At 39.7% G+C, this 27313-nt stretch overlaps 1 protein-coding gene across 10 annotated transcripts in view; it reads left to right on the forward strand.

Moving 5' to 3' along the window:
- Positions 1 to 26238, forward strand: part of ERG (ETS transcription factor ERG) — a 212857-nt gene extending 186619 nt beyond the window's left edge. For 9 of the 10 annotated variants that reach the window (XM_039520033.1, XM_039520031.1, XM_039520032.1 and 6 more), the window contains 7 exons: positions 4318 to 4521; positions 5474 to 5554; positions 8125 to 8196; positions 16065 to 16133; positions 17551 to 17607; positions 21195 to 21242; positions 24324 to 26238. In XM_039520033.1, the coding sequence (XP_039375967.1) occupies positions 4318 to 4521; positions 5474 to 5554; positions 8125 to 8196; positions 16065 to 16133; positions 17551 to 17607; positions 21195 to 21242; positions 24324 to 24844 (1052 nt within the window). In that variant the 3' untranslated portion in view covers positions 24845 to 26238. The remainder of the gene's footprint in view (positions 1 to 4317; positions 4522 to 5473; positions 5555 to 8124; positions 8197 to 16064; positions 16134 to 17550; positions 17608 to 21194; positions 21243 to 24323) is intronic. The other variant, XM_039520039.1, reaches the window with a different exon arrangement.
- Positions 26239 to 27313: the final 1075 nt, after the last annotated feature.

Genomic DNA, 27313 nt, shown 5'->3' on the forward strand with positions numbered 1-27313 from the left:
CTAGCTGTGGCTAATTTTGCAAGCTGTAATTACATCGGTTATTTGTCAAGCAACATACACATACATACACACACACACACATTGCACAATCCTCGCATGTATTTAGACAAGGCTTTTTCTGAACTGTAGCAAAGAGATTCTTTCAGTGATAAAGTCTTCTGCAAAATTGGAAACAAGCAGCACTGAATATGATAGCATTCATATGTAACTTTGCAAAATGAACACTTCTCTCAATGTTAGCTCTTGACTGTTCCGATCTTTTAATTACCATAGGCTTGTAAAGGTGATACAGATGTCTTTCCTTTTAGCATCTCCCTTGAGATATATTTTGAGATGAATCTAACTGTGAGCTAGGGAGCAAGATGATCATAGTTACAACCAGTTATTTTGTAAATTATACAAAAAAAAAAACCTGGGTGAAGCTCGTCTGTCAGACATCTAGGTGTTTTCATTTCTCTCCCACAAGTGCAATGTACACGATGATGTGGCAAAGCTTAGGAAAATCAGAACACAGGATTTATAACTTGCAGTTAAGCTAATGACAGAGTTCAGAACTCCTATTCAGATTCATCACCAAAAATAAGAAGCATTTCAAAAATCTGAACATATAATAAAATGGTTGGCGAACCTCTGAAGGTTTGGATGTTCACTTCAATTTAAACTGAATTTAACTGATGGACTTGTTGTGTTATCCCAGTCAGGACTGGGCAACCACTGATGCTCTCATAATGAACACTAGTTCTAGCTCCCCCCATCACCCAGGCATCCTTTCCTCCCTCAGGAACCAGACCCCCTATCCATGAAGAGCACCAAGGTCCCTCAGACTAGCATCATGCCCACTAGGCTGTGAGCTGCCACACACTTCCCAGTAATCTGATCATTCTCTCTCTGGTGTGCTTCAAAATATAGGAGGGATCTCTAAAGTTCCTGAGAGCTAAGGACTCAGACCTTCAAAGGCTTAAAATGGATGTAATATAACTAAACGGGAAGCCCAGGATCCATGGAAGTTGAAGTGAGCAGCTGCATATAGTCTGAAAGACTTTGATGAGCACTGTAGAGCTTTAAGAATGGCTTTGGGGAGCAGAATGGGTTAAAACTGATTAGGATAGGAAGGGAGGTTTTGAGGTTAAGACACTCACTGCACAACCATGCAGAAGGTCAAAGTGCAATTCCCAGCTCTGCCATGGGATTCCTGTGTGACCTTGGGCAAGTCACATAATCTCTTTCTTCTCAGTTCCCGATCTTTGGGAATGATGTATCTTATATGATCTTTTGTCTGTTTAAAATATAAGATTTTCAAGGCAAGAGTGGTCTCTTACTATTTGTACATAGAATGCATGGTTTGATGGAGCCAGATATTGGAGGCCTCTAGACACTATTATTATACAAAGAAATAAAGGGGAGAGAGGTCAAGGGCTAAATTCATAGGACTGTGTGGGATGGTAGTGGAAAAAGGGAATTCAGAGGGAAAAGTGATGGTAGAGTTGGAGTTAGGGATTAGAACTGTGTGAATAACTGATTTTTTCTTCAGTGGATGAACTGAAAAATTGGAGGAAAAAATCCTTTCATGTCAACCCAAACCAAAAGTTTTAGAAAATTTTGGGGGAATGAAAAAAGTAAAAAGAATTTAATTCTGGTTCATACTAAATATTTTGTTCACCCCAAAGCAACATATTTTTTTCTTTATATTGATTTTTTAATTTTTTTTTAAATTATGTAGCTCTAATTGAAGTAACATTCAAAATGAAAAGTTTCTCAAATCAAAAAGTCAAAGTGTTTCAACATTTTGACTTTTTTGGGAATTTTATTTTTTGAGAGTTTTTTTCAACTGAAACAATTTGGTGAATTCAACACAAATTTGCAAAATGTTTCAGTAAACATGAATTAGCAGTTTTTAGTGAAAAAACTTTAGTCCACAAATTTTGCTCAGTTCTTTAAAAAAAAAAAAAAGTGTGTGTGTGGGGCGGGGGGGAGGGCAGGAGAGGAATGGGCAAAGATTTGGACCAGTTCATTTTTCCCCCACAGACAGTTTTGTCAGGATCTGATATAATTAACAAAAACTAGTGCAAGGCAGGATCTGGTTATTAGCATACAGGAGTACATTACAACATTGTGGGACAGGGCCAGATTAAAGAGATTGCAGGCACAGGGGTAATGTTTTTCAGAAGCCCCCTTTTCCTGAACCCTGTATTAATGAAAACAAAAGCATACCCAGCTTATGGCAATCAACAAGTCATGTATATTACGGAATAAACTTGAAAAGAAAATTGAAGACAACGAACAGGTTACATACTGCCTGGATAAACATAAAAATATAAAACTTTAAGAGTCAAATGAAATGTTGTAGGTTTACACTGGCATCTTTATGTGATTCAAATTCAGTTTTGAATCCTCAATTGACAGTAAATGTAGTAAATCCCATTCAGCTGACATGATTGCAAGAGCATTAAGCTTTGTTTCTACCACAGCTAATCAAAGACAACTTTTTATTCAGACAAAGCTTAGAAAACAATTACTCTGCTTCACAGCTGGCAATGGGTACATTCAAATACAGTCTCAATGCAATTAAAGTATTCAGGAAGACATTACTCAGATCTTTGTCATGAAAAAATTTGATGATTTCAGGAGCACTCTTATCCTGCATGTCACAATATATTATAAATGCTGAAAACTGATACATTTTGGCAAAAAGCTCAGGCTCTAGATCATTAAAGTAAAGGTTGAGCAACCAGTGAGTGCATGTTTTCTCCTCTTCACTTTCTATTTTTAAGGTTAGGAAATGAAGAATGCTCTATCTACCTGAATATATGCTAACTTATTAAATAACAGGCAAAACCCTGAAGTCCTTACTTAGTCTTCACTTAGAAAAAACTGGTCTTGAATTCACTGAGCGTTTTGCTTGAGTAAAGAACATGAACTTCACCAGAAACCTTTGAATATGATAGTTACTGGCTTCTGTCCTGCAACAGGTGCTGTGAATGCAAACACCTGTACCCAGTGGTACTCTTCATATGGACAGGGATTGACATTAGTATGTGAACAATAGTGTAGGATAATGATGAGACATAACGGGTGGAGGTCAGAGATGTGGGAGGACATGTTAACAGTAAAATGAATATGTAATAAATAATAAACAGCAGTCCCAGCTCACCGCTGTACTTTGGACAGCCATTTCTCAGGTCTTCTTTCCCCCTAATAGGCCACATTCATTTTCTGTATAACTACACTGGAGTTAGTGCATCATGGATTATCATCGTCCAGTATGACAATAATGTACTTTGTTAATTTAGTATTGGTCCCAGTATAAAAAATGGCAGCGTGCCCCAGGGGTCCATCCTGGGGCCGGTTTTTTTCAACATCTTCATTAATTATCTGGATGATGGGATGGATTGCATCCTCAGCAAGTTCATGGGTGACACTAAGCTGTGGGGAGAGGTAGATATGCTGGAGGGTAGGGATAGGGTCCACAGTGACCTAGACAATTGGAGGATTGGGCAAAAAGAAATCTGATGAGGTTCAACAAGGAAAAGTGCAGAGTCCTGCACTTAGAATGGAAGAATCCCATGCACTGCTACAGGCTAGGGACCAACTGTCTTAGCATCAGTTCTGCAGAAAAGGACCTGGGCATTACAGTGGACGAGAAGCTGGATATGAGTCAACAGTGTGCACTTGTTGCCAAGAAGGCTAATGGCATATTGGGTTGCGTTAGTAGGAGCATTGCCAGCAGATTGAGGGAAGTGATTATTCCCCTCTATTTGGCACTGGTGAAGCCATATCTGGAGTATTTCGTCCAGTTTTGGGGCCCCCACTACAGAAAGGATGTGGACAAATTGGAGAGAGTCCAGCAGAGGGCAAGGAAAATGATTAGGGAGCTGGGGCACATGTTTTACGAGGAGAAGCTGAGGGAACTGGGCTTATTTAGTCTGCAGAAGAGAAGAATGAGGGGGGATTTGATAGCAGCCTTCAACTACATGAAGGGGGGTTCCAAAGAGGATGGAGCTAGGCTGTTCTCAGTGGTGGCAGATGACAGAACAAGGAGCAATGGTCTCAAGTTGCAATGGGGGAGGTCTAGGTTGGATATTAGGAAACAGTATTTTACTAGGAGGGTGGTGAAGCACTGGACTGGGATACCTAGGGAGGTGATGGAATCTCCATCCTTAGAGGTTTTTAAGGCCTGGCTTGACAAAGCCCTGGCTGGGATGATTTAGTTGGAGTTGGTGCTGCTTTGAGCAGAGCGTTGAACTAGATGACCGCCTGAGGTCTCTTCCAACCCTGATATTCTATGATTCTAATTTTATGCTTTGTGAAACCATTCAGATCCTACATTATGGAGTACCGACCATGTACGTCAGTGGTTGGAATGGGCCGTGAAGGAATATGGACTTCCAGACGTTGACATCTTGTTGTTCCAGAACATTGATGGGAAGGAACTGTGTAAAATGACCAAAGATGACTTCCAGAGACTCACCCCAAGCTATAATGCAGATATCCTCCTCTCACACCTACACTACCTCAGAGAGAGTAAGACAATTTCTCTTCTTTATGATGGGTAGAATAAATCTATCAACAGCATTTCCAGTTGTAGTGCCTTTTTCAATTTGGGATTTCAAATCTCCCGACCTCAAATGTTACTGCTGCCAAGAATATGATGTAGGGCCTGATCCAAAGCTTATTCAAGTTGATGGAAAGACTGCTGTTGACTGGTGTGGGCCTTAGATCAGGCTCATTGTGACTACTTTCAGAAATTATCTTCAGAATATCTCCAAATGTCCATATTAGGCAAAAATTAATTTGAAACCCAGCCCATTCATCCACAGTACTGTAGGAAGAAAATCAAAGGGACTTCTGGTTATGATGTTTTTTCTGGTCACGTACTCATCTTTCCATTTTAGGTATGAGAACCCTAAATGAGAGTAAAAACATTGATTTATAAAAAAAATTCCAGGCATGATTCTATGAACATATATGGTCTGTTCTACTCTGCATAGGTGCATGTAACTCTCATTGAAATTAATAGGAGTTATGTACATTCATGGAGAAGAGAACAGAAGCTCCTAAATCTGAAACCAAAGGATTTGTAGCTGATGGCTAACACTCTAAGGGGGAAGAAGGGAACAGTGAATTAATGATTTGAAGGCTGTAGTCTTTGCATAATTTGCATAATTTAAAACATTAAAATTAGTGAATATAGTTTTAAAAACAAACAAACGTTGCAACACCAATGTGGTGCAGTCTTTTACACACACACACATACACATATCGACAATCAGACCGAAATATTATGTATTAATAATATTATTTAAATGAATACCCTAGTTTAAGCTTTAACACACACACCTCCCCCACAAACAGCAGAACTAAACTGATTGTTACTAGACTTGCTTTAAAACAATCCTATCAGGGGGAAAATGTTTTTAGAAGATAATTCTCAATTTTTTTTCATTTTGGTGTTGCTTTTTGTTTTGTTTTGTAGCTCCTCTTCCACATTTGACTTCAGATGATGTTGATAAGGCCTTACAAAACTCTCCACGGTTAATGCATGCTAGAAACACAGGTAATGCTGGCACCGCTCCCATTCCTATAGGTCATCTTCTAAAAGCACAGGATTCCTGTTTGAGTTGCATGCTAAAAAATGGAAATGGTAAATCACCAGGGAGACAGTGTATTCTCCCTTGATATTTGTGTAAGATTCATATTAGCAGTTATGGGAGTTTTACACACACACACACACACACACACACACACACACACACACACACACACACACACACACACACACACACACTGAACAGAGGCAAGATCATTTAGGGCCAGATTCTGCAATTGGATCCCTGTGTGCAAACTCTTGTATCCATGCCACTGCAAGGGTCCACCCACATGCAACAAATTGCACTTAGTGTCTAAGGCTCTGATCCTATCCTATCAGATCCACACAGGTGGATCCTTTTGCCTGCATGGAGCCCCACTAAAGTCAGTGGAGCACTGCACAGTCCAGGAGTCCACCTGCACAGATCAGCTTGCAGTATTGGTGCCTAAGTCTGGTTTATTTCTCCCACTACATTCTGGACCCATGCAGTATACTGGATCACCTATTTAAATACTATTTTATCACAAAAAGAACTGGATAAGCAGGGATTTTACTTTTCCCCATTTTAGAAGACAATACAGACTATTTTGCTGATGGAGTATTTCCAGTTTTAATTTTTTTAATTTAGACTGTACCAACAATCAAGTGAAACCTGCTAATTTAAAAAGGTTTTTATAACCTCACAAAATGTAAAAGATGTGTGGAATTTTTTAAAACCCCAAATCCGTTTTTATCATGCTAGGCCATTATCCCCTACTACTACTATGCTTGGGCCTTTTTTAAGTCAGGGGGTGGGGAGAGAATGTATTTTATGGACTGCTTCCTGTCCCCAGGTTTTCATGCTGTCTCTCTGAGTCTTGTTCTGTGCTGACGTCCTACTAAGTGCTGATTCTTCTCTCTGTACAATGCTTTATAAATACGCACATAACCCTCCATCACATGCATTGTCTATAATATGCGGCTTCTCACTAAGTCTCAGCAAAGTTTGATCTTATTTAAAAAAAAAATTAAAAAGTTACTATTCACCCTTCTATGAACCACCCTGGACAAGTAGGAAATGAATATGAAACACTCCTTAAAAGTATATTTCTTCCACAAAATTATATGATGTTACAAGATTTCACTCAAAATATTTATAAAAAGAAATCAGTGGAAGTTTTGTTTTGTTCTAGCAGTTGCGTAATAGAGGGTGACATGGAATGCTATGTATTATAATTTGATTAAATACAAGTTTTGAATATCACGTTATCATGCCTGAGGGTATTAGTTACCTACAGTGACCAGAAATAACAACTATTCAAGAAATGGAAATGCTAATATAAAAAAGAATGTGAAATATTCTGCAATTTTTCTCCTTCACTGTAATAATTAGCACTGTTTCCTTGCAAAATTACAGCACAGTTACTCAAACATTAAATGCTCTTTGCTAAAATCAAATGTTTCATATCCTATATCTCCTCTGTCTAGGATAGGTAGAGGATTGATCCAAAGTCCATTCAAGTCGGACGGAACCTCTACATTCACTTTAATGGACTTTGGAACAGCCCTTAAATTTCTTTTTAAAAGTAGATGGACTTGAGGGTATTTTCCATCTCTGTCAGTCACAATCCTAATTTAGCAATGAACTTCCCTGCACGGTTATCCAGTAGTTTCTCAGTGAGTCCCTGTTACCTTTTTCTGTGTAATTGCAATGATGTTGAGATTTATTAGTTTCTCTGCCCAAAACAAAATAATCTGCATTTACTTCACTGGGATTATTGATACACTACAACTACATAGATGACATTTATGTCAGCAATATCATACAGTATGTAAGAAAAAGAAATAATAATAATATTTGTTCTGTTTGGTTTTGTTTGTATAAAAATCTGGGGTGGGAACTTCAAAGGAGCCTGAGGGAATTAGTGTCCAACTTTTAAAAGTCACATAATCCCCTCAGATTTCTTTCAGATTTCCAACCATGATAACTATAAATCTGTTAACATGGTTAGAGCTATTTAAATTCCTGAAATAGTCAGACATCATTTTCTGCATCAAACTGGTTATTTTTACAATGTTTCACTATACGCCAAGAATTAATTCTCTGGTAGACTGATCCAAAGCCCATGGAAGTAAATGAAAAGACTCCTACTGACTTCCATGGGCTTTGGATCAGGCCCTAGGTTATCTGCTGAAAATATCCACAGGTTAGGGAGATGTACACACTAAATAAAGATAAGGCAACATAAATTGCACTTCACAGCAGCTATGAAACCTGCTGAAATCTGAGGCCAGTTTTTCTAAATTTAAAAAATATGAACTTAATTCTCTTCTTACTTACCTTGGTTTACACTGAGGTATCTCCACTAATTTGAATGGATTTACACTGATGTAAATGAGACTAGAATCAGGCCCTATAAACCTCACTGCTGGGTGACAAAACATTTATTCATATGCTTCATTCAGATACATTGACCGGCTGAAATACAGTTACCACTGACAGCACTGACTGTGGAAAAAACAATCCTTATGTGTTTTGTCTCCACTTTTTCCTGCAGGGGGTGCAGCTTTTATTTTCCCAAATACTTCAGTTTATCCAGAAGCGACACAAAGAATTACAACCAGGCCAGGTATGAATGATGATCTTTTTATGTGATGTGATCTTGCTCACTCTCACTACCCCTCTTTCTTTCTCCTTCAGATGTCTCCTATAAAATAGCACAGTATATAAATGTTGAGTAATGTATATCTATAGGTATATATGGTCCCCTGTGTGGGATGAAGTGGGAGGGAAGAGCAGTTTAATTAGTCTGTTTTTTCTATAGTCATCTGTTTTTGAGGCAGTGTGGCCTAGTGAACTCAGGAGACCTAGGTTCTGTCCCCAGCACTTTCCATTGGCCTGCTGAGTAATCTTGGGCAAATCACTTCATCTGTCTGTGCCTCAGTTTTCTCATCTGTAAAATGAGGATAATGATACTGACCTCCTTTGTGAAGGGCTTTGAGATCTCCTGGAGTAAGTGCTATGTAAGACTGTGATATAAGTATTATTATTTGTTCTCTCTCTGTTTACTGTTTATTTTTGAGACAAAACAACTAGATACAAGGGTATAAAAGCATAAAAACAAACAACAAGAGATTTTTTAAGTATATCAGAAGTGGGAAGCCAATGACACAATATGTGGGTCTGCCAGATCACCAGGGGTAAAGAGAACAATGAAGGAAGAAAAGAACAATACTGAGAAGCTACAGGATTTCTTCACTACTGAGGATATTGGGAAGATACCTAGCCTGGACCTTTGCTTTTCCAATAATAAAGAGCAGGTACTAGCAGGGATTGAGGCAACAGAAGAAAGTGATTAAAAAGCAGAAAGTCACCAGATCCAGGTGGTATATATCCAGGAATACTGAAGGGACTTAAAATTGAAGTGACTGAGCTGCTAGTAAAGATATGCAACCTCAAACTAAAACAGCTAGTACACCAGAGGATTGCAGGATAGCAAATGGTGTATGTATATTTAAAAAATGCTCTAGATAATAATCCAGGAAATTAATCACCACTAAATCTTGCACTGGTTGAAATGATAGTTAAAAATTAAATAACAAAAAAAACCTTAGAAGTTCATAATATAATAGGGTCTAACTGGCACAATTTCTGCAAGGAAATCATGCCTCGCTTTATTGATATCAATAAAGTATTAGATATAAAAGAACCAGTTGACGTAATTCATTTAGACTTTCAAAAGACCTTAAACAAAGCCCCTCACTAGAGGTTACTAAAGAAATTGAGTAGTAATGGGATGAGTGGCAAAATATTGTCATGGATCAAAAACTGGCTAAGACAGAATGCTAAAAATAGGAACAAATGATCAACTCTCATTGTGACAAGAGGTTAACAGTAGGTGCCTCACAGTTCAATTAGGATGACTGATGTTTAATGATCTGGAAAAGGATGGTGACAAAATCGGTGACAAAAGTGAGGAAGCAAAATTTGCAAATGGCACAAAATTATTTAGATTAGTTAAATCCAGAGAGAACTGTGAGGAACTTCAGTGGGAATTAACCAAGCTAAGTGAATGGGCAATACAATGGCTGATGAAAGTGAATGTTGATAAATGCAATACACCTCTACCCTGTTATAACGCGACCCAATATAACACAGGTTTTCATATAGCACTTTAGCGGTGGGGCTCTGGCGGTGATTGAAAGGGTCTGGGGCTCCGGCTGCTGCAGGGAGCCCCGGGCCCTTTAAGTCACCGCTGGAGCCCTGCCGCTGCTACCCTGGGGCTGCGGCAGCGGGGCTCAGGCAGCACTTTAAAAGGACAGGGCTTCCCGCAGTGGCCGGAGCCCAGAGCTCTTTAAATCACCACCAGAGCCCTGCCGCTGCTACCCGAGGGCTGCAGCAGCGGGGCTCACCAGCAATTTAAAGGGCCCAGGGCTGCTGTGGGGAGCCCTGGGCCCTTTAAATCATGGCTGGAGCCCTGCCGCCACTACCCCGGGGCTGCGGCGGGGGGCTCCGTTGGCAATTTAAAGGGCCTGGGGCTCCCTGTGGCTGGAGCCCCAGGCTCTTTAAATCACCGCTGCAGCCCTGCCACCGCTACTCCGATATAACGGCGTTTCACTTATAACGCAGTAGGGATTTTTGGCTACCCACAACCGTGTTATATCGGGGTAGAGGTGTATAATGCACATTGGAGGGAAAAATTTGAACTATTCCTATACTGAGTTTTAAATTAACCTCATTAATTCAGGGAAAAGGACCTGGGCATCACTATGGGCTGCTCAATGGAGACCTCTGCTCAGTGTACAACTGCTGTCAAAAAAAACCTAACAAAATGTTAAGCTGCATAAAGAACAGGGTGGAGAATGATATGGAAAAGATTATTGTGCCACTATATAAATCAAGAGTTCAGCTTCATTTGGAATATTTTGTTCAGTACTGGTCACCCCATCTCCAGAATTATATTTGCAGAATTAGAGGGCATTCAGAGAGAAGTGATAAGAATGGTTAAAACCCTGGAAAAGCTCTCCTATGGTGAGCAATTGGTAAGTCAGGGATTTTTTACCTTAGATAGGAGATGACCAATGAGAGGTACATGATAAAATTATTACAAAATAATGAGACATTTAGAAAAGGTGGATTGGGAACTTCTATTTTCCGTGTGTCTCAATACAAGAATGAGAGGACATTCAATGAAATTGAGAGGAAGCAAATTCAAAACTGATAAAAGGAAATACTTTGTCATACAACACATGAGTAGACTTTGGACCTCGTTGTCATGGGATGTTGTTGAAGCACAGAGCTTAGCAAGATTCAAAGAGAGATTGGACATGTATATGGATAACAAGAATATTCAATTAGAGTAGTAATTATAAACACAAATCTATATCAGATATGAAACCTGATGCTTCAGAGCTCTCACTAATCTCTAACTATTAGGGGTAGGAGAAGACTACATTGGGTGGAAGATTAGCCCACATCTGTCTACTGTGTGGAGTCTTCAGTCTTCCTCTGAATAGCTGGAAACAGGATACAGGGCCGGTGCAAGGATGTTTTGTGCCCTGAGGCGCTCCCCCTTTTGCTGCTCCCCATCCCCCATCCTCCGCCCTGAGGCACCCCCATCTCACCCCTGCTCCGCGCACGAGCACCCCGAGCACGCCGTTGCTGCTTCACTTCTCCCGCCTCCCAGGCTTGCGATGCCTAAGCTGATTGGCACCGCAAGCCTGGGAGGCAGGAGAAGTGAAGCAGCTCACCCCTGCTCTGCCTCCTCCCCGAGCACGCCGTAGCTGCTTCATTTCTCCCACCTCCCAGGCTTGCGGTGCCAATCAACTTAGGCGCCGCAAGCCTGGGAGGCGGGAGAAGTGAAGCAGCAATGGCGTGCTCGGGGAGGAGGCGGGGCAGGGGTGAGCTGGAGTGGGGAGTTCCCCTGCGTGCCACCCCCTCTTACTTGCTGAAGGCGGCCCTCCCCGCGCTCCATTGCCCCAGCTCCCTCCGCCTAAATACCAGCCGCAACCGGGGCGTCCGAAGATCTGGCCCCCGCGGTCGCTGCCGAAGAAAATGCCGCCCCCCCAAATCCTAGCGCCCTAGGCGACTGCCTAGGTCGCCTAAATGGTTGCACTGGCCCTGACAGGATAGCAGACTAGATGGAACACAGGACTTTGCCAGTATGGCAATTCCTATGTATCTATCCTTAGTGCATACTCCTCTGGATGGTTCATTCATTTATTTTTTTTTAAATACAGGAGAATCAAATATGATTTTCTTACATAAAATGAAAGTAATTTCTTATATATGTATTTCCTTTCTGTCTGTATTTTTATTAATTATTTGTTGTTTATTCTGTGAATCAAGAATTTTGATAAAGGTATGTTTAAAATATGATCAAATACATTAATATGGTCCTTGAAATAACACATACAAGAGTTATACAATAAAATCGTATCATGCCCACTCTCATTATGCTCCCCCATGGTACACCACAGGGCTTGGTCAGAAGAGAAACCACATTGCTTCATGGGAGATGTAGTCTAGCCAGGGAGCCCAGCCCAGAGGAGAGAACTGCAGCTCCCAGGAGGCTATTCAACACCAAATGCAGTATAATGTTGAACTGATTCAAAATGAAACGTTTTGAGTCAGTTCAGTCAATCAAAATATTTCAGTTTGGGTCCGGCTGACCTAAAATGTAAGATTTCATTTGCTTTTTCCCAATAGAAAATCAAAACAATTAAGTAAAATAGAAATTTCCAACAGAAACTTTTGATGTTTCAGAAATAGTATTTTCTGTTGAAAAATCACTTCAGCAGAAAATTCCTGATAACTCTAGTTTTCAGACAAGGTCCAAATCTTAAATGGAATGGGGACAGCCTAAATTTTACAGAGAAACTATTTCATAACTAAATGCCCTTTTGCTAATAACAGGAGTAGATGTGATTGTTCTCGAGGCAATCATTGATTACAAGTAAAAGGAAAAAGAGGCATAGAGGATGCTAAAGTAAAAATGCATCAGCCAAACATTGGGAAGCAATTCCAGAGAGTGAATCAAAATTAAACAATTACCATTGTTAAATGAATATAATGGAGAATAGGAAGTGAGTGAGGTTCCTGAAGAATTTAGAATGACAAAGTCATATTTCTTCAGCTGTCCTGGCAATAGAATACCAGGAATTTTTTGCAAGTTAAAAGTGATACACTGTAGTAGCTCAGGAAGGACTAATATGGGATTACCTAAATGTCTCATCAAACGAGAGGGAATTACAAGATCTGTTCTAGATAAGGACATAATGTTCCCATTTCTCATGAGTAAAAACAGACCTGCTTATCTATGATAGCAATATGTTTAACAAAATACAAATCATTGTTCAAATAATCTCCCAGATCCTGAACTAAGAATGAAGTCTTAATTTTGATGCTGTTTCAAGTAGGGCTGAGAGCTGGATCTTTCCTTTAAAAGAAGGCGCAGTCACACAACCGTACGAGGATGTGTTTTGCCTCTTGACTCAAGAGTTTTCTCACAGTACTAAATTTATACTATTTAATGAATTTCAGGTATGTGGTATTTTAAAAATAAAATCCTAACAACTAGCACTTCTATGCAGATGCACAAGTGCCATGCAACTTCCCTTTATATACAGTTACACAAGAGTTTACAATCTGAGGTTCCCTCCTCCCCATCCCCCTCAAGAAAGCAAACAAAGAACGAGAAGGAGTGCAGACTGGCTGGTGACAGGCACATATCTCATTAGTTTCATGTTTTTCCCCTTTCCTACCTTCTTTGTGGGAGAGTGAAGAGTTAGGAAAAATTGGAACTACCAACATGTGTACCTGACATCACCCTTTCCCCACTTTGCTTGTATATTGTGTCCTACTCCCCCTCCCTTTGGGCTAGATTCTTGGCCCAGCTCAAAATGTTGCACACACTGGTCACATACCCCGGCTGCGAATACCACTAGCATGGAAGGGTTCTCAGCAGGTGCAGCATAGCCAACTTGTGCACCTCCCACGATGCTTCCTGGTGCACAGGGCTTGTAGGTGGAGGATATAGCAGCAAGCAAAGGGGAGTGGATGAAGTAGGTGGCACTCTGACAGTCCTCATCTGGCTTATGATCCGTTGTGGATCATAGCCACCTAGTGCTTGTTTAGAGTAGCCCCCAGGCTGCTCTAATCTTCATCCAGAGCTGGGCAGCGGATCAGCTCCCTGACAGCACCCCCTCCATGTCCACTGTGTGCAGTAGAAGCTGGACACAGAACACAATTTGAAACTTTGTCTGTCTTGGTTTTCCTTTTGGATGGTAAGTTCTCCAGGGAGAAGACTATCTCTAACTATATGCTTTAATGGTACTGAGCACAATTGGATCCCTATTTGATTGGGGCTTCTGGGTGCGACTATACTGTACTATAATAAATAATTATAATAGTACTGTATACTGTTACTCAGATCAGGGATAAATACCTATACAGTTAGCACTATTTTCTCCAATTCTCCATGTTTCCACAAGAGAAGAATGTGATATAAAAGTAGAAAAATCAGGGATAAAAAGGCACAGTTACTTAAAATATAATACAGAACAAAAAGTGTGTATCTCAGCAAAACCGAAATTTTGAGAGTGTAAGATTCCATCAGACCACAGTGATGGCAGTGCCAGTTATACACTCACGCCAAACAGACTAAATAAATTAAAGGCAATTTGGTTGTGAATTACACATTACACTTTGTTTCCATTCAATTCTCTCTCTAGTAGTGTCTGAGAATGGGCAGATATACAAAAGCCACACTCAGAGTTAAACTGCCTTCTCAGCTGGTTCACTACTTCCTACCTGATTTCATTTTTAAAGATTGTCAAATAACCTTTCTAAAAGAAATCTAAGACACTATTAAGAATCTGCCATCCATCCAAAGGAGTCTATGTTCCTATTTTAATACAGCACTGATTTGGCAATAGGTGTATTTTATTTCCTTTCTTGAGCTCTCAAACCAGGCCCAAAGTTAGTATATTGTATATATTATAGCTACTGGAGCAGAGCAAAAAGAGGCTCCATATGGCCCAGACTAAGGTTGAAATTAATGAAAGGGGAGGACGTGGAACCACACAGCTCCCTTCATCCCCAAGCTAGCCAATGAGTGGCTGGACACTCCTGTGTCCCCTCACTGTGTGTTCTCCATCCCCGTTCAACTGGGGCTGTCCCAATCACTGCCGGCCCATCGTTTCCCACCTACTGAAGTGGTTGGGTGGCATTGCGCTGTGAGGGTTACAGACATGTGAGCTGTCACTGTCATGTTAACTTGTAGGGTGTTTCAGTTTCGTTTAGCAACTATTTGAAATTGGTTTTATGGGAATGACAGTGGGGAATGCTCAAGTGTAAGCCATCAGCTAACTGTTAGCCAAAAAGAGGTGGGTTTAGTGAATGAGTCTGAAAAAGGAGAGTGAAATTGCTTGGTGCACAAGAGGAGAAATGCAGTATCCAGTGTAAGAAAAAAAGAAGGAGCCATAGGTGGGAGAACAATAGACAAATGAAGGCAGCAGAGTTAACAGAGTAAAGGGCACATGCACAGGGAAAAGTAGGAGACAAGGGCAGAGATGTAGGTATAGCAGAGGTACAGGATATTTAACACAGCCCCACTGGGTCCAAAGGATATCAGGACTAGCCATTGCCTCAGTTACAGAGCAAATCCTTCCAAATGCTCTATGATGAATAAGAATAAATAATTTCTTTATTAAAAAGTTACATAACATTAAATAAAAAAAATTAAATTTATCAAAAGTCTCAGTAGTTACTTAGTGGAACATCATAATAACAAGACCAGTACTGTACTGTCCCCACTAATATCCTCACTGGATGTGACCATATGTAGCTCTCAAGCCTTCCACATTGCAAACTGCAGCTACGGAGCCTCACCTCGAGGACTGACAGCAGCAGACTAACAAGGCAGTAAAAAGACCAAAGTCCATTTTCTTAAAACAATGAATGGTACAAGAGACTTTCATCCGATGCACAGTGATGGGAAATCTCACTCGAGTGACTAACACTTACTCCTGTCTCCAACCTCCATGGATCCTTGAACCCACTCCAGTCAGCCAGGCTCTAGCATGAGCTGTCAAAGTGCCTGCTCAGTCCCTTCCCCTACATCCCAGTGGAAGTGTGGGTGGGTGGGTGGGGTGGAGGTAAAAGGCAAGAGAAGAGTTGTGGAGACCCTTGAAGGTGAGGACAATACATTTGAATGTGAGGTGGAAGGAGACAAGAAGCCAGAGAAAAGACATGGTCACAGCAGTGGGGGAGAGCGAAGATATTTTTGCAGTGGCGTGGTGAGTAGACTGCAGGGGAGAAAGGAAAGAGGCAGGTAGTTAGGGAAGCCAGGGTGCAGCTGTCAGGGTGAGAGATGACTCTCGTCGCAATGGGGATCCTTCTCATTTCAGTAACCTTCCCATGTCCAGTGATTTTGCCATTAAGAATGTGTCACACTTCATGCCATATATACTTAAGACAATTTATTTTTCTTTACAGATTTATCATATGAACAAGCCAGAAGGTCAGCATGGACAAGTCATAGTCACCCTGCTCCTCAATCAAAAGGTTAAGCATCTGCTTACTTTCTAGCATAGGGGCCCAATTCATGTCAGGAGTATCTCCTCTGGAAATAGAATTCAAACTTGAGCACCTATATTATGCTGCAGAATTCTGCATTTGGGTATTCAAATTATTATTTGGGTGTCTGAAACTGGTACTGGGGTATCAAAGGGCTGGTCTGAGAATTTAAATAAGAATTTGGGTGTTTTAAACTTAGGCACCCAAATTTGAACATCCACCTTCAGTAGGCCTATTTTTGATATTGCTCACTCAGGAAAAGAAAAGTAGTAAGAGTTTGGATCAATGTAAAATTCTCAGCTCTACCAATAAATCAAACAGAGATATAGAGTGTAAGCACTGCAGACTCTGCAGAAAAAATAGGTTAATACTTACTGAGTAGTTGAAATGTTTTAAAAGCGATTTGAGTATTCCTTCTAAAGTTTGTTCTTTAAGGTTTCGGGTCCCATTTTCTCTTCTATGACTGCAAGCAGAGAGGAGTCTAAGGGGGAGCTCTGCCTCTGTGGTATGGTCCCCTTCCCTTCCCACTCCAAGAAAACTCCTTCATGGGGACTGTCTGGGATTCTAGCTCCACAAAGTTGGAGGGAGCAGGCCATAGCTGGACGCCTCTGGATTCTCCCCACCCCAACCTGCAGGAGAACACAGGGCAAGCCCCTTATCAACAGTGGATGCCATAAGATCCACAAGGGAAAAGGGGTTAAAACACTAGCTGCTTCTACTGGGGGAGAGGGAAACCACACAGACACCCCTCCTCTACCACAATGGAAGAATTCAGAGGAAACACTGTCTGTAAATCATTAGAACGCATAGATTTTCCTCTCCCCTGCATGGGTTAGTCACGTATAAGGAAGAACAGAGGCACTTCTTTGCGATTTATACAGTATATGCTCCCTCCAAAAAGTAACTTTACATGTACGTTATTTAGGAGAAATTCATTGTTTCTTATCCACCCTACATCGGTATCTTTGACAGGAAACAACAGATATATGTTATGTTGAAAAAGGTCAAATAGTGACAGAACTTGCCTTAAGCTGAAGACTTTCTGCTTTAGAATTTCTCATATTTGATACTGTCTTAGCAGACAAGTCCAATAAACATGTGACTATTATGCCAGATGTAATTATCAGTAACAACTATGTCCTTCCAGGAAGGCCCAAACCTGCTCTTATTGAAGTCACAGGCATGTTTGCATTTATTTTAATGGGAGCATGATCAGGTCAGATCAGTTTAACATATCAGGGCAAATCTCATAGTTGACATCACCAAGTGCTGATATGTTGAAGTCCAGTGAGTTGACTCTTCTTGTGCCAGTGATGACTTTGGTCCACCCAATGTAAGACAGTTTTGTTGACTGATTTTGAAACTAGAAAAAAATAGATAAATGTATGAATTTTTCTATTTTCAGCTACCCAACCATCATCATCAACAGTGCCCAAAACAGAAGACCAGCGACCTCAGTTAGGTGTGTGTAACTTTATTTAAATTGGATCTGGGTTAAATGGAGTATATTAAATGTGATCTGAAGTGCACTGTAGTCTGCCAACAAATAGCCAACTATGAGAGCAGACGCAAGCAATTAGCAGAGACCCCCTCATAGTGGCTGGGCTCATTGTAGCATCCAGCGTGGTGGCTGAATTGTGTATTCATGTCTTGTGTGTACTGGTGACTCAAACTGAGACCCCCATGATCTACAAATCAAAGATTCAAGAATACAAATTAACAATTTGCTGGAAAGTTGGATGTGGTGGACCTCCAAGTTGCCAACATGCTGTCACAGCTCACTGTGACTTTCTTTTAGTAATTCTTACAAGGGTCTTGTTGCCTTCAAGGGGATCAATGAGCGATTAAGCAAAGCACGCATATTCAGTTCAAGTACAAAAATGTGGAATCTAAGGATTTCAAAGGATTCTGTTCATAATGATTGGCTGGAGTAGTAGCATCAGAAAAATGTACAGAAGTGAAGATTTCAGTATTTAGGAGAAATATAGATAAAACTAGAATTCTTCACACAATCCTACTAGAGTTTGAAATCCTGGATTCCTGAAATACAGGGCTGAAAGCTGGAAGGATTTTCACTTTGTTGGGTAACTATCAGGAGAAAGTATCGGTTTTATCAGATTATGTTCAAGTAATCTTGAAAGGCGAAAGAGTTTTGTGGCTGCAGAGCAATTATTGTATGGGACAGAAACCCAGAGTATTAAGCTAGATTGTCCCTTGAATGAGAAAGTACATCAAAAATTCTGAGTCAGTAATGGCTTTTACTAATGGCAAAATGATAGAAATGGGAGATGAAGTACACCTGCAGGATAATCTGGATTCAGATGGACACCGATTCCGTGTTTTTTAAATGGACTTTTCATTATTCTGGATTTTGTTATAGCTAAATAAGAATATGTGCATGACTGCATTTCATTAGCTTGAATTGTTTATATGTATGTGGTTTGAGAAGTATTATTATTGCTGTTTGTCAAAAAGCATTTCTTAGTTTAATATAATCAGGCCTCCAAAGGCTTTCAAGAAATATACAGTAACTCCTCACTTAATGTTGTTGTTATGTTCCTGAAAAATGCAACATTAAGTGAAACGATGTTAAGCAAATCCAATTTTCCCATAAGATTTAATGTAAATGCAGGGGGTTAGGTTCCAAGGAAATTTTGGGGGGGCAGACAAAAGGCATTATATACTGTACAGTACTGTACTGTGGTTAGGAAGTGCCCCTGGCTTACCCCACACAGATACAGCCTGCTGCAGGCAAGGACTCTAGGAAGCACCTTCACAGCAGGAGTGGCAGTTTCTCCGGAGAAGAACAGGTGCCGACTTTGCCGGGGGATGCTCCAAGCCCACCTCTTCCCACCCCCACTCCACCTCCTCTCCGGAGCACGCTGCATCCCTGCTCCTTCCCCTTCCCCCCACCAGAAAGTCCTAAGCACCGCCGCTTAGGACTTTCTGTAAGAGAGGGGGAGGAGTGAAGACGTGGCACTTCTCCACTCTACCCCCTCCCTCCCAGCGCTTCTCTGCTGCCAAACAGCTGTTTGGCGGCGCTTAGGAATTTGCGGGGGGGGGCCGTGCAGACACAGCGTTTCCCCGTTCCTCCCCTTCCCTTCAAGAAAGTACTAAGCACCTGGGAAGCACTGGGAGGGAGGGGGAGGAGGCAGAAAAGAGGAACATGTGCAATGCTCCCTTGTAAAGTTGCTGCTCTTCCACAGAATCTTACAAGCAGTGGATAGAGCAGGCAGCCAAACGATGTTATAAGGGACCATTGCATAACTTTAAACGAGCATGTTCCCTAACTGAGCAGCGACGTAACTTTGAAACAACGTTAAGCGGGCGGACGTTAAGTGAGGAGTTACTGTATTGGTAATTTATGTAAACTTTTTGAGAACATTTAGTTGCTGTGTGCGTGCTATGATTAGTATTTTACATTTATAAAGAACGCAACCTGAGTATCCTCTTGGCTGTAAAACTGGCAGCCAACTGAGAGCAGCTGTCAAGTGGCCAGAGAACTCAGGGCCTTGAGAAGGACTTGAAGGTCTTCTACTGCCCTCTAGTTTTGGCTTTGGTATTTGTGGAACAGAATCCCTTTTCCGTTTGTTTCTTGATTTGAACTGGGATTTTCAAAGGAGCCTAAAGGAATTCCATGCAAGAACCATTGAAATGCTATGGGAGCTGGGTGCCTAACTCCTTTTGGCTTCTTTGAAAATCCCAAGCATGAGTCTTTATATAGCATATTCCTTGATGGATCAAATTTTCATAGGCGGTTCAACCCAACCTCCATTGTATGCATTCAGCTATGCACTTGCAAAGCACTTAATGGATGCTATTTTTGTACATTAAAGGTTTTGCTTTGCATTCATAAATTCTGGTATTTGTTTATGCAAAAATAGTGCACAAAAATGAGTGAAGTGAAACAAACTAGGTCACACAGAAATAGAGGCCACATTAGCATTTCACCAGTTTTCATTAATTTAGAGCAAATGTAATTACTGGGGCATATGCTATGTAAATATAAGTGATGACAACTCCCTTTGTTCTGGTCTAACAAGTGAATTGGCCTATGCTTACTAGCCCATATAATGTTTCATTGAGATTCACACAAAAGTGAATTGGCCTATGGCTCTGATTTGAGCTGGCAACTGCTAGACAGCATCACATATATTATTCTCACAGCAAAATGACTGACCAAGTATTATTATCTTATGAACTACAAATGGCTAATAACATAATTTAGATTGGTTAACGATTAAACCACACAGTGTTTTAATATCATGTGCTGCAAAGAGATGCAGGAGTAGGGTGACCAGATGTCCTGTTTTTAAAGGGACAGTCCTGTTTTTTGGGACTTTTTCTTATATAGGCGCCTATTACCCGCCACCCCCTGTCCCATTTTTTCACAGTTGCTATCTGGTCACCCTATGCAGGAGACACATTAAAGAGCCACTTGTGGCTCGCAAACCTCAGCCTGAGTATCACTGATTTAAAGTAAGGAAGGATGGGAACGGGGCAATTCCTCCTTTTCTGCTTGCTTTGGATAAGCTGCACTCCCTCAACAGCTCTTCTTTCTCCTTGGCTAGTGCCTTCCTATTTCAATGTACTTTAACCACTGGACTTGGGCAGGAGATCTCATGTGATACCACACAGTTTGCAGGTCCTTAGGGTGGACTGAGCATTTGTGTATGTATCCGTGACAGTTACATGCGCAAAGAGGTGTGTATGCATATTTGCGTGCACTCAGTTCCGGCCATGTTTTGAAAATCTGGTCTTTTGTTTTGCCATTTAGAACTTATTCTAAAAACACTTTTCATTAAAATGAACTCAGAACACAAGAAAATAATGTTCTTAAGTAAATCAATTATTTTAAAACCACTGGGTGATAATTTCACTTTGTTTTTAATAACCCTTTTGTTGGGAAACAAATGCAGAATATTGCAACTTGTTAACAAGACTCTGAAGTAGGGTTTTTTGCCTCTTTTGTAATAACACTGGAATTTCAAAAATGATTTTATGTAATTACAACCTTTTAATTTGTTTCTTTTGTCCATATTTTTGTAGATCCGTATCAGATTCTTGGACCAACCAGCAGCCGTCTTGCAAATCCAGGTGAGAAGGCGTTTTGCTGCCTGAGGGATGACTTTTCTTCAAATTTTACATTTTATCTCTATCACTTGTTACAGTTTTGAAGGCAGGGTTCAGCAATGCAGTGAGCATTCTCAGCTCCCATTGAAATCAACAGAAATTAATCTGGATTGCAAGATTGGTAATCATATGAATAGTCTTACTGATTCAGAGAGGGTCAGTGCAAGGCATATGCAGTACTTAAGCCTTATTTTGAGGACTTAAGTGGGATTTAAGCAGTGCATTGGACTTGCAGTGGCCCATTGCACAGGGTTGGATTTCATCCAAAGAGAACAAGGCAAGTAAAATTAGTCCCATTATTCGATTAGAAAGGAAGGGAGAGAGCAGTGAATATTTGGCCAGTGTCTAACATGGCAGATTTCTCCAGTAACTTAGACCCTGTCCACATAGTCAAACTGTGTTTTTTATTATTAGAAATATATTTAATCCATTAAAAACGCTATCCAAAATATTCAATAATGGCAGTTCATTTCATTCATATGTTCTATACATGGGGCCAGAGCCGCAGCTGGTGAAGCTTAACAGCCAGTTTACCCTCACTGAGGATCTGGCCCAGGATGAAAATATGGGTTTTGAGTGGTTCATATCACAAGTAAAACCACTAAGTGAGCATTTCTTTTTGACATTGATTTTATTATTTGCAGAAATTATGCCACATACTAAACTAGGCAAATAAAAGAGACTTTTAAATAAATAACTTTATGAACTGACAAGCAGTAAATGGGAGCAAATGAGAAAGCAGAATCCCCTCTGCAAAGAAACAACTGGGTTAGAAGTCTCAAAGACATTCTCCCAGTATCGTTCCAAGAAAAATCAGAAGATTTTGTTTAAATATGGCATTCCATCCAGGAATATCTTATTGAACACAATCCAAACTATGGCCTATAATGTTAAAAGGCGAGGGCGGGGGGAGGAGAGGGGGAGAAGGTGAGGGAGCTTCCTTGTTAACTGTTATTGATATACTATGGACCAGGCTGATGTAATTGTTAATCTGACTCCACTGTAGTCAGTCTGGTTTTACAACCATATAACTGAGATAGACTAGCAATGCATATGCCAAATACTGTTACCCCTTCTTTAGCAGCCAAAGGGTAGAATGCTCCTTTCTGTCTACTCCCTTTTCCTATTGTTAGTAAGATTTCTTTCTGTAAGAATGATTGAATCATCATGATGATTCTTTTGATGATATTGTTGTGACCTGTTTAGGTAGGAGTATTTCAACACTAAACGTTCTTTTTCCCTTTCATTTAGCTGTATGGTATAGTTACATCAAACCAGGTTATAGTTTAGTTTGCATTTTAAGATAAAGATTTTTATATTCCATAAAAATACAAATGAGAATTACTGCTGTTTTCAAGAGGGCTAAAGGAGTTAGGTGTCTAAATCCCATTACAATTAATTGGAAGTTTGGCATCTAACTCCCTTAAACTCCTTTGCAAATCCCAGCATAGCACATATAGCATCAACTGGCTTTTTGCTAGCCTTGTGCCTATGGCATTGTGAAAAGAGCTAGTGTGAAATGCCCTGGATAGAGATACATGTTAACATTTGGGGAGAGCCACGGGTATGGAATTTCTATAAACTATTATTCCTGCACTTTAACAAGCTTTGTGTATTTATAAAATGGTGAAATTACCTTCTCATTAAAAGGAAATTGACAGAAACCATTTATTTTCATATGACTATATATTACATTTGGAAGGCAAGTGTTTATATTAAAACATATGTTGGATTGTTTATTCAGAAATTTGTGTTTTGTCCAGTGCTGGACTGTTTATTGATTTTCAAACTCTAATCCTCTAGTTATATTTCATGTATTAAAAGTGTGTGCTTTGCTCATACCATGGATTCTTTTGTTTGTTTGTTTGTTTAATCATGTTAATGGAACAGAAAAAATTCATTAAGTACAGTTTGCATAAATATCATTTAAAAGAATAAAAGTTTCAGTTGCACTGAAGTATAAACTGCTAATATATTTCAGATGTGACTTTAGATTGATATGATAGTCCACCCTCATAAACTTTCTTAAAAAATGCTCATTTATTAGCCCCACATATCTGCTTTTTAAAAAAATCTAATTTTTGGACAGAGATATAGAGTACTTAGAAGTTAGCACCGAAAATCTGCTTGGCAAATTCTGCTGACATTGCGACTGCAATATACAGAGCATTGAAATCTGTTACAGAGTATCAGCGCTGCTTTGTCATAAAATACAACTTTTTTACATGAATATTGGTGGCAGGACCTATCTAATACTACTGCCAACTGTTTAAAAGGTTCGTATTTTATTTTTATAATGTTGTGTAGAGACCTACTGCAAAGTTGTCAAAAACAACACAAATTCTTTCTCTTTAAGATTTAATTTCCAAAGAAGGGAGAAATACCAGTGTTTGGAATCGTAACTTCAGCACTCATTTTCACTCCTGTTTGACAGAGAACAATTACAAGAACTTTATAGACCTTTTAATTGTTTTCTCAAATGCTGTGCAATGCAGTCAGATGCAATGCAACAGCAATCTAATGAGTTTCCATTCTACGTTTCCGTAACTATTGGAAATGGGTGATATGGTTTGGAAAAGATCCAGCTTTCTCTAAACTTCTCCATTTTGTGTAGGTTTATTCCATAATGGAGAAAATTTAGTTGCAAAATGATATTGTGGGAACAAGAAAATTATTATGCAAGTGAAAGCTGTTTCTCCTGAACTTTAGAGATTAGTTTCTTATATCTGTGTTGTATTATTTCACCATCAATTTTCCAAAGCAAATGACAAGAGATAATTATTAAATATGCACATAATGGCATTTTGCCTGTCAAAATAGGGAAAACAATACTTTAAATTATGGCCCCTGCTGTGCAGATTTTTTTTTTAAGAGAGAGAGAGAGACACTAGTTAGACTGGGAGACAGGAGCAGAAGTTGCAACATTTCCTAATTAGGGATCTGTGGTGAAAATGCACTTGCATTTCATATGTGAAAGTCGGGAAGTGTTGATGTTCTAATGTTATTAGTCATTGGTTCTTCACTTTTCCCCCCCCACAACCATAGGGAGTGGACAGATACAGCTGTGGCAGTTTCTGCTGGAACTCCTGTCTGATAGCTCCAATTCCAATTGCATTACCTGGGAGGGCACCAATGGAGAGTTCAAGATGACTGACCCTGATGAAGTAGCCCGGCGCTGGGGAGAAAGGAAAAGCAAACCCAACATGAACTATGACAAACTCAGTCGTGCACTCCGTTACTACTATGACAAAAATATTATGACTAAAGTCCATGGTAAGCGTTATGCCTACAAGTTTGACTTCCATGGAATAGCTCAGGCCCTCCAGCCTCATCCTCCAGAGTCATCCATGTATAAGTATCCAACAGACCTACCCTACATGAGCCCCTACCATGCACACTCTCAGAAGATGAACTTTGTAGCTCCCCATCCTCCTGCTCTACCTGTAACTTCCTCCAGCTTTTTTGCTGCCCCTACTACATACTGGAATTCACCAACTGGAAGTATCTACCCTAATACTAGACTTCCAGCCACCCATATGCCTTCTCACCTTGGCACCTACTACTAAGTAGGAAAAAAATAAGAGACACTTCTCCATGGAATATAGTACTCAATTAATTATGATGAACTATATTGGAGAACATTTAAAAATGCCTAAAGAGACATGAAAAAGTTTGACTTGTGGGAAAATGTCAAAAAGACTCTTTGTAGTAGGGAAAGTATTCAAGACGTATAAAGATGCTAAAATGTAATGTATATGGGCATCAAATCTGTGGACCAAACAACAAAAGACTGTTGTAGGTAAAAGCATGAAATGATAAGGACAACCTACAAAAGAAAGTGGTCTTAAAAAGTTGATAAGCTTCTGTGTAAAGTTTGATATCTTGCTAATGCAAACTGGGACTATACTACAGCAATATAAGGATCATTCTATAGTGACCTAACATACAGTATATGAATTTATTAAAAACAAAAAAACAACAACAAAAAAAACCCTCAAAACCAAAAAAACCCACCTGTATTTAAAAAAATGGAAACATATCAAAAAGACTGGTTGAGTGTGGAAGCTGATTTGGAATACAACACCATTGTTTTTGGTTAAACTCAAAAGGCATTCCATTCATTGTAAAGGTATCAGCTATTTCAAACTGTGAAGACAACCCAAGCTTTAAGATTCCTTGACAATACTACAGGAACCCTGAGCCAAACATTGGAATTGAGAATGTGCTGGAAGGCAAGAGTATGATTGTAAATCAAGGGCCTGCATCTGATACAGGAAGTAGAAAGGAGGAAGAGGAGGACGAAGATGAGAATGGGAGAAAAGAAACTTCTTTACCAGTAGATACTGAAGAGACTGAAAACTTGGTAGTGTTGGGACTATAAAGAATTACTTGTTTGGATTTCAGAAATATTTTGATCAGTATTATACCATTTCCAGTATTATAGAAGGAATAGACTTGATTTTTTTTTAAGTGGAGAAAGGGAAAAGCAGTAGAATTCAGAAATCAAAATATGCATCTCTTTAAAAAATGTAAAACTGGAATTGTCTGATATTTAAAAGTAACATTTAGGACCTCATCATTATTAAGGGAGTTTGTTTTCTACTGGTTTAAGGTAAGAGACAACCCCCGACTGCCAAAATCAGATATCATGTAAGTATTTTTGTGAGGCGGGCGCCAGTTTTTCTTTTTCGAGTCGCGAACGCTGTGCGTTTGTCAGAATGAAGTATACAAGTCAATGTTATTTTTTTTCCTTTTTATATAATAATTATATAACTTATGCATTTATACACTACGAGTTGATCTCGGCCAACCAAAGACACAAGAAAGGGACAATCAAAAATATTGTGGCCTTGAATTTTAACTCTGTATGCTTAATGTTTACATTATGAACTTATTAGTACTTAGAATGCAGAATGTATGTAATAAAATAAGCTTGGCCTAGCATGGCAATTCAGATTTACACTGTAGTCTGTATTTGCATTTATAGTAACCAAGATGCCTATTAGATCCTCTTCCTAAATGCTTTAAATATTTTAAAATATTCTGTTTTTAAAAAAAAATTATTTATGAATTTTAGCAATCATGAAAATGAGGGACAAATCCACACAGTTCTGTTAATACACCTGAATTCTGCCCTCTGTTGTTTCTGTCCTGAGATCCTCTTGAGTGGAGATTGTCAACTGTGCCAAATTTTTTGATGGTTTTGTGGCCAAACATGAAAATTAAGTCTAGAACTGGGGGAAGATTGTGATCCAGAAATTCTTTTTCATTATCATATGAGAAATCCCAGCCTACATCTTACTACTATATTAGAGTTTGTTTAACTATCATACAATCTTGCTATTAACATATAACCACTCCAGAGGTGATCCCGGCAATTACAGGCCGGTAAGCCTGACGTTAGTACTGAGTAAACTGGTTGAAACTATAGTAAGGAACAATATTGTCAGACATATAGATGAACATAATATGTTGGGGAAGAGTCAATATGTTTTTTGTGAAGGGAAATCATGCCTCACCAATCTACCAGAATTCTTTGAGGGGGCCAACAAGCATGTCAACAAGGGGAATCCAGTGAATATAGTGGACTTAGATTTTCAGAAAACCTTTGACAAGGTCCCTCACCAAAAGTTCTTAAGCAAAATAAGCTGTCGTGGGATAAGAGGGAAGGTCCTCTTGTGGGTTGGTAACTGGTTAAAATATATGTCAGTTATATATTTGATGGTCAGTTTTCAGAATGGAGAGAGGTAAATAGCGGTGTCCCCCAGGGGTCTATACTGGGATCAGTCCTATTCAACATATTCATAGATGATCTGGAAAAAAGGGTAAATAGTGAGGTGTCAACATTTGTAGATGATACAAAACTACTCAAGATAGTTAAGACCCAGCAGACTGCAAAGAGCTACAAAAGGATCTCTCAAAACTATGTGACTGGGCAAAAAAGTGACAGATTAAATTCAATGTTAATAAATGCAAAGTAATGCACACTCGAAAACATAATCCAAATTATACATATAAAATGATGGGGGCTAAAT

The sequence above is a fragment of the Mauremys reevesii genome, linkage group 1, assembly GCF_016161935.1.
Source record: "Mauremys reevesii isolate NIE-2019 linkage group 1, ASM1616193v1, whole genome shotgun sequence".
Taxonomy (NCBI): domain Eukaryota; kingdom Metazoa; phylum Chordata; order Testudines; family Geoemydidae; genus Mauremys; species Mauremys reevesii.